The sequence below is a fragment of the Pygoscelis adeliae genome, unplaced genomic scaffold, assembly GCF_000699105.1.
Source record: "Pygoscelis adeliae isolate BGI_AS28 unplaced genomic scaffold, ASM69910v1 Scaffold331, whole genome shotgun sequence".
Classification (NCBI taxonomy): domain Eukaryota; kingdom Metazoa; phylum Chordata; class Aves; order Sphenisciformes; family Spheniscidae; genus Pygoscelis; species Pygoscelis adeliae.
In genome coordinates this window covers 479,107-491,776 of record NW_008824037.1, presented here as the reverse complement: position 1 = coordinate 491,776, position 12,670 = coordinate 479,107, and the positions used below count along the sequence as shown (strand labels likewise).

General features: G+C 45.0%; 2 protein-coding genes across 2 annotated transcripts in view; both read left to right on the top strand.

The window, feature by feature from the left end:
- SLC43A2 (solute carrier family 43 (amino acid system L transporter), member 2) overlaps window positions 1-11,650 on the top strand; it is a 32,035-nt gene extending 20,385 nt beyond the window's left edge. The window contains exons 10-14 of the mRNA XM_009333447.1: window positions 1,901-2,039; window positions 2,479-2,611; window positions 3,578-3,651; window positions 5,395-5,518; window positions 6,381-11,650. Of these exons, the coding sequence (XP_009331722.1) occupies window positions 1,901-2,039; window positions 2,479-2,611; window positions 3,578-3,651; window positions 5,395-5,518; window positions 6,381-6,542 (632 nt within the window). The 3' untranslated portion in view covers window positions 6,543-11,650. The remainder of the gene's footprint in view (window positions 1-1,900; window positions 2,040-2,478; window positions 2,612-3,577; window positions 3,652-5,394; window positions 5,519-6,380) is intronic.
- PITPNA (phosphatidylinositol transfer protein, alpha) overlaps window positions 7,412-12,670 on the top strand; it is a 31,886-nt gene continuing 26,627 nt past the window's right edge. Inside the window, exons 1-2 of the mRNA XM_009333452.1 lie at window positions 7,412-7,507; window positions 8,408-8,565. Coding sequence (XP_009331727.1) covers window positions 7,412-7,507; window positions 8,408-8,565 — 254 coding nt within the window. The remainder of the gene's footprint in view (window positions 7,508-8,407; window positions 8,566-12,670) is intronic.

The following is a 12,670-nucleotide window of genomic DNA, read 5'->3' as shown; positions in this document are numbered from 1 at the left end:
TCTTCTGAAACCCCCCAAAAGATGGGGGAGAAGCTAAGGGGTTCAGTAGCTCTGTAAATGACTGTGTAGTTGTGTTGTAGGAAGGCAGGAGAGATTAGACTTGTGTCTAGAACTTGAAATTTGGCTGCATCTTTCGTAAGTTGTCAGCTTGCTTTCAAATGCGGTAATACTTGGAGACCTTGGGTAGAATCAGGGTGGGCTGGAAAACTCAGCTGTATGGCGTGCTTGCTCAGGATAGTTTTGAGGGAAAGACATGTAGAACAATGGATGTAAAGGGTTGTGCCCATTTATCTGTTTGCTCTATCCAGGCTTCTACTTCTGCCGCATCTACTGCTGCTGGTATTTGCTAGGTATTGTTCTCTCTCTCTTTTTTTTCCTTTCTCTCTCTCTCTCCTCAGGAAAGAATGTTTTTTTTAAGATGATAAATTGAGGAGGCCCTGTTTTGTAGCAGCTAATGTCTCTCCTTCTCTTCTCTTGCTGACCCCTTAAATTTCATTCCCTGCTTCAAGTTGGCTTCTGCTCTTGCTGTTTAGAGCCCAAGATTAAGTGTTCAGAATAGCATGAAGAGGCAAAACATGACAGCGTGGCTGGCTTCTTACCCTCTATTAAAAAATAACCAGACAACAGCAAATCGGCTCCAGGAGTGTTTGTAGAGGGTGATGCCACCTGTCTCTCCTGGCTACAGCAACTGCTATAATGAGATGGGATGTGGGGCCACTTCAGGACTTGCCTTTGTGGAGGTAATGGGGAGCATGAATGTGAGGTCGGAGGTTGGAGCTGGAAGTTCCTCTTAGTTCCCTTGCCAGCAACTGGAGCCAGGAAAGTATCATCAGGTGCCATGCCTGGGCACAGCAAGGCAGCCCTGCTGGGCTTTGCTATAACTGTATAGGAGAGAAAGGCTTGTTGGAAACTTCTCTCCATTACCAAGTTGATTTTGGTAGAAGTCCTGGCTGTACTGCTTTGGCTAGATCTAGAAATGCATTGGGAGGAACAAACTAAAATTCTTTTTGGTTGTTTTGCTTACAGTGCTGTAACTTGCAAGCACTCTGTGCTGAGATGGGCAGTTTCAGAATTACATCCTTATTTCAGAGCTGTGGTACACCATGACTCACCAGCCCTTCTGCGTGATGCCTCCAAATCCATCATGTGGGCTGCAGAGAAGAAGTAGAAAAAGCATTGCAGGGCGGGGGAACTGTTCAGTAACAGGAGGGGACAGTTTCTTCTAAGTCTGCTGGCATCAGCTTTCCCTTAGCAAGCCATGTAGACACTTTTCCGATCTTAACACATGGGGAATTTTCATCAGTTTGAGTTTTTAATGACTGCTCTCAGATGCTGTGGTTTTTGCTGCTAATCTCCCCTCCTCCTGCCTCCAAACTTGTCTGTTCTGCACAACATGGGTTAGTCCTCACCTTCCCAGCCTGCCTTGTCCTTGCTGGAGCTTCCTAGCTGGAAAAGATACAGCTGGAGCTCCCAGCAAGGCAGGAGAGGAGATGACTTAAGGCAGGGTTGGCTGTGCAGGATGTATTGCTTGTAAGAACCTTCCCTGTTGGTCCTAGCTAGAAGAAACCTCACTGGCACTAAGCAGTTGCTGGGTCCCATTCCTGGAGCCCTACTTGCTGTTGGGCTGATGCTGCTCAGAATACTAGTGCAGGATCAGAATGGTTGAAGCAAGTGCTCCTAGTATGTCCACTCTCATGTCATGCCTCTGGGAGGCTAAATGATGAAGTGGGGCTTTGGTGTCCCAGCTCCTTCAGCTCTGCCTGCTAGCTTGTGAGTACATGGGTCTGGGCTCTTAATGAGGGAGTGATCAATGGGGAGGAACAGTTTCTTTTCTGTCTTTTTTTTTTTCTGTTGCTGCTATGGTACCACTTGGACTGGCAACTTTTTTTTTCCCCTGCAGTGGCTCTCTACACTTCCATTTTTGGGGTATTGCAACTGCTGTGCTTGCTGACAGCGCCTGTGATCGGGTACATCATGGATTGGCGACTGAAAGAATGCGATGATGGCTCAGAAGAGAATGAGGAGAGCAACGCTGAGCAGTGCGTAGTGTGTGCCACACGGGACATGCAGCCATGTAGCAGGCCCCCTCTGCTCTGTGTAATGTGTTTTGTGATGAAAGACTGAAAAGAATATTGTTTCTTCAGTATAGAAAAGAAAGCCTGAAGGAAGACTTGATAATTGCAGAGGAAAGGACCAAACTATCTTCCATGTCCACTAAGATCAGTCAAGAAGAGCAAAGTTAAATTGTAGCAGGGGGGCTCAGACTTCCCTTCTAGCCTAACAGTAAGAGTAACAGCACTGAAATAACTGCCCAGATGTTCCTCAGTTTCCACTGATGGAGATCCCACCACCTCCTTAGGCAGACCTCTAGTCAAACTGGATTAGATAAAGCTGATGTGATATGTGGAGAATCTTGCTGTGAGTTCCAGTAGCTGCTGAAAGTGCTTTTTTGTAACATAGGTTTTGCTATCCTTCCAGAACTGACAAGAAAAAGAAAAAACGTGATCGTCAGATCCAGAAAATCACCAATGCCACCAATGCCTTTGTATTCACAAATGTCCTGCTGGTTGGATTTGGAATCACCTGTCTTATTCCTAATCTACCGTTGCAGGTGAATAGGTCAAATGGGTGGGTGTGCTGGGGGGGCTGGCAGCGTGGTACCTGACAAAATGACAGGCAGGACAGTGCCAGGAGGTCCTGCAAGGCAGCAGAACCAGCTAGTGGTAGGAGGGCTTTCTGGCACTGCTGGGAGACTTCTGTACTGCTTTGGGAGCCCCAGTCTTGGAGCTGAAACAAGAAATACCATGCAGTTTACATCTCTTGAGAGAACCCAAACAAGCAGCTATAGTTAAAATGTCAGAGTTGATCCACAATTTATCCAAACTTAGAAGTTTCTGCAGCTGAGCTCTGTAACAACACATGCTTTCCTACCGAGATCCTCTCTGCAGTGCCTGTGCATTTAACCTGGGCTCGATTCTGACTGTCAGCAGCATAAAAAGTTGCTGTAAGGAGCATGACACTGATATATACAGCAGGTTATTTCTGCATCAAACGCTATGCCCAATGGTACCCGTGGGACTATAAACCTGTTAAAATATTTATTTTGTGGCACCACCTGTTTTTGGCAGAGGAGTTCAGTGATTTTATGCTATACTTAAACATGTCTTGGTGACGTAGGCAAACAGATATAGTTTGCTCATACTTGCGTATTGTCCGCAATAACTTGTGGAAAATTAACTAAATCAGCCACGAGCACAATGAAGAAGCATTGTGACCCTGGCCACAGGTTGCTGGGGACACGTCCTTGCAGCAGTGCCATCTACAAATGAGATAGGTCTTGTGTGTGGTTAACCTCAGGGGGCACTACATGTTAGCCTTTGCAAAGTAAGGAAAGCAGTGCTTTTAGAGATGAGTACAAACTTCTTCCCTTGTGCTGATCTTTCAGGTTTTGGTTCTGGGTTCCTCAAGCCCACCTTCGTACTAGAAAGGAGAACAGCTTTTAGGAATGGTTGTGTGTTGGGGTCTGGCACACCTAGGTGGTATCTAGGACATGACATTTTTCTGCTTCTCTTTCCAGATTCTTTCCTTCATTTTGCACACAATCGTGAGAGGATTCATCCACTCCGCTGTGGGAGGCCTCTATGCAGCTGTGTAAGTCTCTGCTTACCTATAATATGTGGCTGGCCAGATAAACTGGTTTGGGATGATAACCTGTCCAGGTGAGATGCAGATCAGGGAGTGAAGTCTTCGTGGTCAGAGGGGAAAAATGATGCAACTTGTTTCCTCAGTCACCACTGGATATGACAGTAGCTGGACTGAAGTCCTAGCTAGCTGATGCTTTCGTCGTTTAGAAACAGCTAACCCCTTTGGCACAGCTACTGCAGTGAGACAGGCACAGCTAATATGGGACTCAGGTGAGACTAGGCTATCGATGCTAAGGTTACATAGTAAATACTCAAGGCTTTTTTGTCTCATGAGTGGCTATGTGCATGTGTCCAGGTAAAACATTAACATAATTGAATACATTATTACTGGTGTGCTCTGAAATTACATTGGTAAAGCATTGCTCAAGATACCATTAGCGATGCCTACTCCCTTTCCCAGGACAGATCATCCATCCTGTTTCCAACTTATCAAAATTATCAATAGCTGAATCTACATACTCTCTTTCTTTCTTATTAAGCAATGGGTTTGGTTTTGAAAACAGATCTGCCCCTCTGTCCTGAGCTGTTGGACAGAGGAACAGAAAGAAGCGGTTATCTTTCAGAGAATTGCAGAATTGTTGAGGTGGGAAGGGACCTCTTGAGACCATCTAGTCCAAGCCTCGTGCTCAAGCAGGGTCAGCTAGAGCAGGTTGCCCAGGGCTGCGTCTAGTTGGATTTTGAATGTGTTCACGGATGGAGACTCCACAACTCCAGACTCCTTCTGTCAAAGGTTTTGGTCCCAGTGTCTGGGGAATCCAGACTAGAAAACCCATCTAAGACTCTGCTTCAAAAATGCATAAACTTTTGCTTCTAACTGCCAGGGAACCAAAAGGTTTTTGTTTTAGGCAAGGTAAATGCTTGTTGCTGTATATATCAGCTCACTTGTAAACTAATCCTGTTTGACCAATGCAACTTCCTGGAACTTTGTGGAGTGAGGTATTTTTGCTTTGAATGTGACTTCTTTGAATATTTGAAGGTTTTGATCCACTTCTTTCTTTCCAAGCTTAGTTTAATGTGACCCTTCTTAAACACTGCTCAGTCATGGAAAGAGAAGGATGTTAGACTGTTCCTGAAATTTATTTCTGCATTAGTAGTATCTGATATTCAGCCCTTTCCAATCAACAGTATTGTTTAGTTTGACATAGGATCAGGCTTGTCCTCTAAAAAGGAAAACACATACTAACCTGTTGTGCAGGTTTCACTCACTTCTAAAGGGAGCAAATTGTTACAACCAAATGAAAATGATTGCTCAGCCGCAAATGCTGTCATCTGGATAAAGAGGCTTTGCTTTTAACTTGTAAATATCAACACTCTTCTCCCTTTGCAATAGGAACAGTAGTTGTATAAGCACTTCCACCTGCCTATGGTACAGCTGCAAAACAAAACAAGTGCTGGATCTGATACTTCTTAAGTTTGAGAACTCGGGATGAGAATAGTCTGGAGAGGAAGGCTCCAGCCTTGTCACTGGCTGCGTTCTGCTCTAGAGAGCACTGTGCACACCATCGGGTATAGCTAAATGCTCTGTAAAAAGAGGTAGTTATACATAAGTCCAGGAGAGAGAAGTTCTTCATATTATGCCTGTCTTGGGACTGTGCTCAGTTGTGTTAGTTGACTGGGAATGTAATCTGATCTGGGTGATGTGAACAGTCAAGGTGACATATAATAATGCTGTTACTTTCTCTGTTGACAGATACCCCTCTACTCAGTTTGGCAGCTTGACAGGGTTGCAGTCGTTGATCAGTGCCCTTTTCGCCCTTCTGCAGCAGCCTCTTTTTATGGCGTTGACGGGACCTTTGGAAGGAGATCCTCTCTGGGCAAGTTCTTCTCAAATTTAATGTGAAGGCTTGGTGGTTAAGATGATTTTGGCTCTTTTCTTTGAAAACAAAAGGACTCCTGTGCATGGACCAAGGTTAAAAACAGCTGTAATTTTACATGTCCCTCAGTCTGCTGTTACCTTGGTGCTGTCCAGGAGACCCTTCCCTGTGTGAGTAATGATTCCCTGGGAGGGAAAGCCATTAACCCTTATGCTGGTGTATGGAAAGGGAGGAAGGGCAAAGGCTGCACGAGTGCTTCCTGCTAACAGTTTGTGTGGTGAGCCAAAAGCTGTCAGGTAAAACTGAGTGAATCTGTGTGGACCTCGAAATGCAGCAGAAATACTCTGTTCCCTTGAGAGCTATTGGCTCCTATTACCAGTAAATTTTGGTTTGCCGATGCTAATGTCTGAAAAGCCAAGTGGCTATTTGGGGTAGGGCTAATGTGGTGTCCTGATGAGAGCTGCCTGGGCAGCTCATTAAAATCATGACATGGGTGGTCCTGGGGAGAGTCCCTGGTCTCTAGGCTACATGTGCCCACACCAGCAGCCTGTTGCTCTTCAGTCAGCAAACCTGGTGTAAAAGAACTGCAGCTTAAAGACCCCTGCCTGTTCTGTGGAACAAGACTCCCGCAGCCATGATCCAGAGCAACAAATTCTTGCAGGACTTAGCTTATACACGTGGTGCTCTGGGCACAGGAGTGTAAATATAAATACGGTGGAGGTTGTTGCCAATACACTGAGCAGGGCGTCTCCTGGTTTGCCTGCAGCTGGGTGACGTGGGCTGGGTTCTGACACTTCAGCATGCGTGACTGGGTTGTCGTCTTCCTAGCCTGCCTGATTTTGTTTTGTCTTTCTTCCTGCAGGTGAATGTTGGCTTGCTTGGCATGAGTTTGCTGGGTTTCTGCCTTCCAGTCTACCTGGTCTGCTACAGACGCAGGCTAGAGAGAGAAAAAAAACAGAAGATGGATGATGCCAAACTTTTTGTCAAAATCAATGGCACTCCCAATGAGGAAGCCTTTGTTTAAACTGGTGCTGCAAATACAACCTCCCCTGTACAGGTTCCTACCACATCCGTGGGTTCTACCTGTGGTGTAAGCCAGGTTTTTTCTCTCCTGGCTCTGCCAGTCTTTGCTCATCACTGGAGCGAGGGACGGACATCATGACTGAGCTTTCCTCAGATATATGGCAGGAGGAGATTTCCCACTCCTTACTCCAGAACACGGGACACTTTTCCTTTTTATAAAGGCCACGCAGATATTGTGTCTTAAATTATCCCCTGATCACACTCTCCAGCAGCAGAGTTTCTGCACAGGAAACTGGGGAGAGAAGGAATAGAGGGATGGGGGAAGAGGGGAAAAAAAACCATAATTTGAGTTTGCAAATGTAACACACTGAAGTCTGTTTCCTCCCCTTCTTCCCCCAACTTTGGCTGACTCTTGGATGCAAGCTGCACTCTCCTCCCTCCCTGAGGCTTCATAATGGTCTTTCTGCTTGATATGTAGCTGGACCCAGTGGTTTTACTGTCTATCCAGACATACCCCAGACTGTTTGAGGCAGGGAAGGGGATTTTATTCCTATGTGTATGAGCACAGCTTCAGTGTATTGCTAAATGTTGGCTGCTAGCACTGACAGCTCCCAAACCTTTTATTACTGCAAATGGCACAGACTGTGAGCAATGGATCTGCCTTCCACGCTGAAATGAAGAGCCTAGTGGACAGCTTGGTCCTAGACCGAGCCTTCAAAGGCCTGGAATTCCTCTTCTTCCCGGCCCGCAAACCACCTGTACGTGTTTTAAACTGTCTGCAGTCCTGGAACCTTTGAGATAGGAATTGGATCTTGTTTACTGATGAAGTGCTTTGAGACTTGTTGCCTTTTGCCTCTTCTTCCCTCCGACATGACCCTGGGAGGGGAGCAGAAGTGTGTATTTAGTAAAGTGGACAAGCTTCCTGAAGCTGAGTTCTGGGGCTGCAAACACCTTGGTGCTCACATCGTGAGCTGACTTGCTGTTGAAAAGAATCAAGAGTGCAGAACACTCCTTTGTGTCTGGTAACTGGATCCTGTGGACGTATTGGCAGGGTGATGTGGTGATGTAATTCTTCCTCTAGCCATAGGTTATTTACATTGTTCTGATAATAGCCCCCAAGCTGCTGAACACCAGGTTACTGGGACTGACCAAAAAGCTGCCGGTTTGGCTGTATTAAGAGCCTTCTACGATGTTGATACTCTGTCTGGACAGAGTAATGTGGTGATTGATTGTATGGTGAAGCTGACTTACAGAGCAATACTTGTGGGTAAAGGTGCCCCAGGCCTGTTCACCATGGAGGGAGTACAAAGGGAATTCTTAACCTGCTTATTTTTATAGAGGTTTTCATAAGTCTTGTCTAAAGTCAACTTTTCTGCCCTTAACTTTCTTGTTGAGGTCAGTAGCTCAGCCTCTGTGGCCTTGCAACTGGCGTTAACCACTACACCGTTTGGACTGGCTCGGAGCAGGACTGTGCAGCGTTGAGGATGAACATCACCAGCGGGTGTACAGCAGGATACGCGCTGGGCTGAGCTAGTGGCTGCAGGGAAGGTTGGGGGCAGAAATAAAACAGTTATGAAGATGTAGTGGTGGTGCTTTCTGAACTGCCAACTCCTGTGTTACCGCAAAGCCTGGCAGGGGGTAAGTCATTCAACTTCTTTATGTCCGGTTGGAAAAGTACAAGACTCAATCACTGCCCCGTTAGCTCTAAGCTGGGGATTAGAAACAACAGTGCACTCGGACCTTCCTTTGAGAAATTACCTGGAAACTGGGTGTTGACTCCTTTACTGATGGTTTGAAGCATGGCGATGCACAGCCCAGCCAGGGCCTTCACCTTCCCTAAACAGCAAGCCTGGTGACCTCTTGCAGAGAGCCTCGGCAGGACCGCTGGAAGGCCTGCGGGGTCCCTGGCTGGTGGCCTTGCCAGCACAGGATGACGAGGCAGCTTTGTGGGACAGCAGCGCCATCTCGAGTCACTGCCTCCAGCCAGCCTCCTGCGGGCAGTTCAGATGCTACTCCGCTTCATGGTACCTTTTAGTCTTCAGTCACTCGTTTGGAAATGACGTGCCACTTGAGTATTTTACACATCTGTGGAATTTTTTTTAATGTGTTGCCTTTATTAAATGTGTTTGTTTCAAGATAGCCTTATTGCCTGCTGTCAACACTTTACTCTTCTAGAACTTTTTGTCTTTTGTTGCCCTCTAGTTTTGGTGATGATTTAGCGACCTTCCCAGCTTTTCTTTCTTTTGTGTTGAGCAATAATTAAGGAGGCAGGGTTTTGATTAGTTTTCCTGTTCACCTGGCATTGTCTCAAGTACATGTTCAGAGACCCACCAGCAGTAGTACACTTGCCTAGATTTCCAGAAGGCTTTCTGCAGATTTTTGCATTTCATATTACTAGACTTTACTCCTAGATATTTTGAGAAGATTCCTACTCTTGCTTCGAGATACTTGTGACATGACAATGACAGATTAAGTATCTTTCTTTTAGTAAGAGCTCAGACAGGTGAGTGTCTGAGCCACAGTCCTCAGACTCAGTGTCTTAAAATAGAGACAGCTGTTGGAGGGTGTCAGTGTGCTAACTCAGCATTACTTCCACCTCAGTTTCAGAACACTGACTGTGATAGCTTCCACGCTTATGTCACTCGAATTCCTGATATAAATGTCTTTGCAAAATGGTGGAATACGGAGAGTGGCATATTTTCATGAAGTCGCAGTGGAGATGCTTCTGCTTTTGAAGTATGCGCAGCTAAATTAAACAAAGAACACCCTTTTATTCCTGCCGTCTACCTCCCTACTGCAGTTCCAGTTCCTGCCCTTTATTAGGAATATCCTCTAGCCCGGTTTCATCTGATAAAATGGTGGATATATGTGGCTGGCGTCTCTGCTGGTGTGCCATGATGTTTAGAAGCTGCTGGTCAGCTGTGAGGAATAGAGCTCATGCCTTTGAGTCACAGTTTTGGGCTCTGTTTGCAGATTGAGAGTAAAGGACGCCTTTGGCTTGCGATCACAAGGACTAGTGGGTACACAATGAAGTTTTAGTTGTTCAGGGTTGAACAGACAAACGGGAGTGCTTTCTCATGCAGTGCAAAGTCAAACTGTGGGATTCATTGCTGCAGAACATAGTGGGGAACAGAAGTATAACTTTTTAAAAAAGGGGCTGGTTAAACAATGGTCTGATGCATCCACTAACTCAGGGAGATTTTAAGTTGCTGTAAATAACAAAGTTATGCCAAGGAAAGGTTGCTTTTCTACATGCTCTGCCTCTTAAGAATTGGTCAAAGACAGAGAAAATATATGCTGGGCTAGGTGAAACACTGGTCTGATCTTGTGGGGTTTAATTTCCTCTGACAGTTGTGAACCAAACTAATTTTTAAAAGCAGTCTCAAATTTATCTATCAAAAAACCCTGTATCTGCATGCAAGATGTGCAAATACTCTACTGATTGTGGCATAACTGCTTAAATGCTGCACCTCCTGCAGGGGTGAGCCCCTCAGAGGACAGAGTACTCTGGCTTCAGCCCCTTCTGAATGTTGTCTTGCACGGTGCAGAAGCAGACACTGTTGGGATGGTCCTGGTACACGTGAGTGTTCACGGGCAGTTTGCCTCGATCTTTGATGCTTATGGAAATGTAATTGTGGATTACTTACGTTTGGAGTGGAAAACGGCATTGCTGCTTTCTAGCCAAGTGATGCAGGACCAAGAAAACTCCTGATGCGCTCTTCTATGCGCATGAGCCACCTTGTGGAAAAAATAAATGGGCTACCAAAGACTAGAGAGCCACACCAATTTAAATCAATAATGCATTTACCTGTATAGCTCAAATACAGGTCAATGTGTTTAACTACTTTCATAATTCCTAAATGCTAGAATTTGTAGGGTTTGCTGGCTTTTTGTTGTGTGTTTTGGTTTTTTTTTTAATGCCCCTTGTACCCCCTTACCCCCATCCATATAAGAAGTAGGTTGGTCATGGGAAAGACCTCATCTCCTCCGTAGACGCATCCCCAACTGAATGTAATGAAGCAGAAACCTGGTCTGTGAGTACCTGCTGTCTGTAGGAGCCCTCAGAGTCAAGGGTGTTGCTGTGTAAAGGTGATTGCACCTTCTGGAAACACTACTCCTGGCCTCCACAGCCTCTCATGTGCATTTAATATGCATCCGTATTTAAAAAAAATATATATAAAAAAGTAACAGAGTTAAGGGTTGAGGTTGACAGCTTTCTCCTTTCACTAATCTGTCAGTACCTAAGCCCCATCGACGCAGCCTTTATAGCACTAATGCAATGATGCTATCAAGAGTAGCAAAGAAAATCTGTGCTGTTTTGCTTAATAGGACACATAACTTTATTCAGTTACTGTCATAGAGTATCTGGAACCTTGGGATGAAACTGGACGCAGGTGTCTGCAAAAAAAGAGCAAATCTTGCTGAGACTCCAACTTAACTGCAATGCTGCTACGACGATTGAAATGTTTAACTTCCACATCAAAGCCTGGCCTCTTCATGCTCTGTCTACAAAGGAAACCTGTAGGATAATGAGATTTTTAACTAAGTCAGTAAATCACTAAGATGTTTTAAAGTAGATTTCCCTCTTGACAGGCTGATGAATTTGGAAAATATGCCACAAAATATAAAGCAGATACTGTAGGGTGAAAAGAATGAAAACTTTAAAACTACAAGTTTTGTTACTTTTTTTTTTTTGACTCTCTTCTGCATTGCAGAGCTTCTGGTATTCCCCACTTCCCAGTTTAGAAGTGCAAAGTATTCATAATGGAAACTAGTATTACAGTAAGATTCCTGATTGGAAGGGACCAGGGTTTTTTGGTTTTTTTTTTTTTTAATTAAAAAAAAAGCCACTTCTGATTTATATTTTACAATGTTATCTTCTCTGGAATAGCTGAAACAATGATGTGTTATGTAGATGCATTCTTACATGTTAATTATAAACCCCACAGGTCCTTGTTTTTCTACCTGGGCTGCTCAGCCTGTCTCTGCGCAATCTGTTTTTATCAAGTGTCCTGTGCTCCATGTTGTCATCCTTCCTGCTGCTTGTCATTTCCTTGTGCCTGACCCTCTGTCAGTCACTTTTTATTCCTGGGATAATCCCCTTTTTCAGAAAGCCCCCTCTTTTAACCTGACAGCGTTAGCCTCCCCCACCTCCTCCTGTTCACAAAATTTTTTTGTAGTGTTTGTCAAAGTTGAATTGTAAGCTCCTCGTGACAGGCCTGTGTTATCTTTTCTGTGTTTGTAAGGTGATGTGCACTCTTGCAGTACTATCTAAAAATAAATGTGGTATTAAGTTAATCATTGGTTTTCCTTTTGAGGCTGAACATAATAAAGGTATTGCTTGCTTCCTAATGAGACTGCGTAAGCATGAATGCTTTACACAGTGTCATCTGCCACATTGCTTGGCTGCACGTTAAATGTTTCCTTGACTACTAGGTTAGGAGCTAACAGCCACATTTAAATTTAAGAGATTTTTTTTTTTCCCTCAGCTACAGATTAATTATCTTTGTAGGCAGCAGGTTGAGAAAGACATCGAGCTTGGTTATACAGGGTGAATTGGTAGCAAATAGTGAAAGATGAACAACTGTGGCCTTAGAGGGGAATGCTACAGAGGAGATGCGGGTGTAAATGGGAAAGCCACATTGTGGTTATCCACGCTTGAGCTTGATGCTGCTGAATGTATGGCAGTTTATTTTTCCAATCAAATAAAGACAATCCTCGCTCTGCGATTCCAGTGACAAAGTATTAAAATTAGTGCTCTTTAGCTGTTTTTTACTGAGTACAGGTCACATAAAAGGTTGGGTTTTTTTGCAATTGTCTTCTAATAAATATCTGGGGTTATTCTTAATGTCAAGTGCAGCGTGGGTGGCTGAAAATGAAAGAGGACCTGAAAACGCTGTAAATCATAACCTGGTGACAAGGTGGAGCCCCCCTCCCAGAATACCCGCTTACCCCCTCTGACTGCAGCCTCGGTTCATCTCCTGGCTATTTGCGTTAATACCCACCTCGTTTGCCAGCCCTCCTCCCCCCCCTCCGAAAGCAAGAGGGGCTCTCAGCTGCTGACCAAACGTGCCACAACCCCCGAGGAGTGAGCGTGCAGGTGCTGGCGCTGGGGAGCGCGGCTCCCTC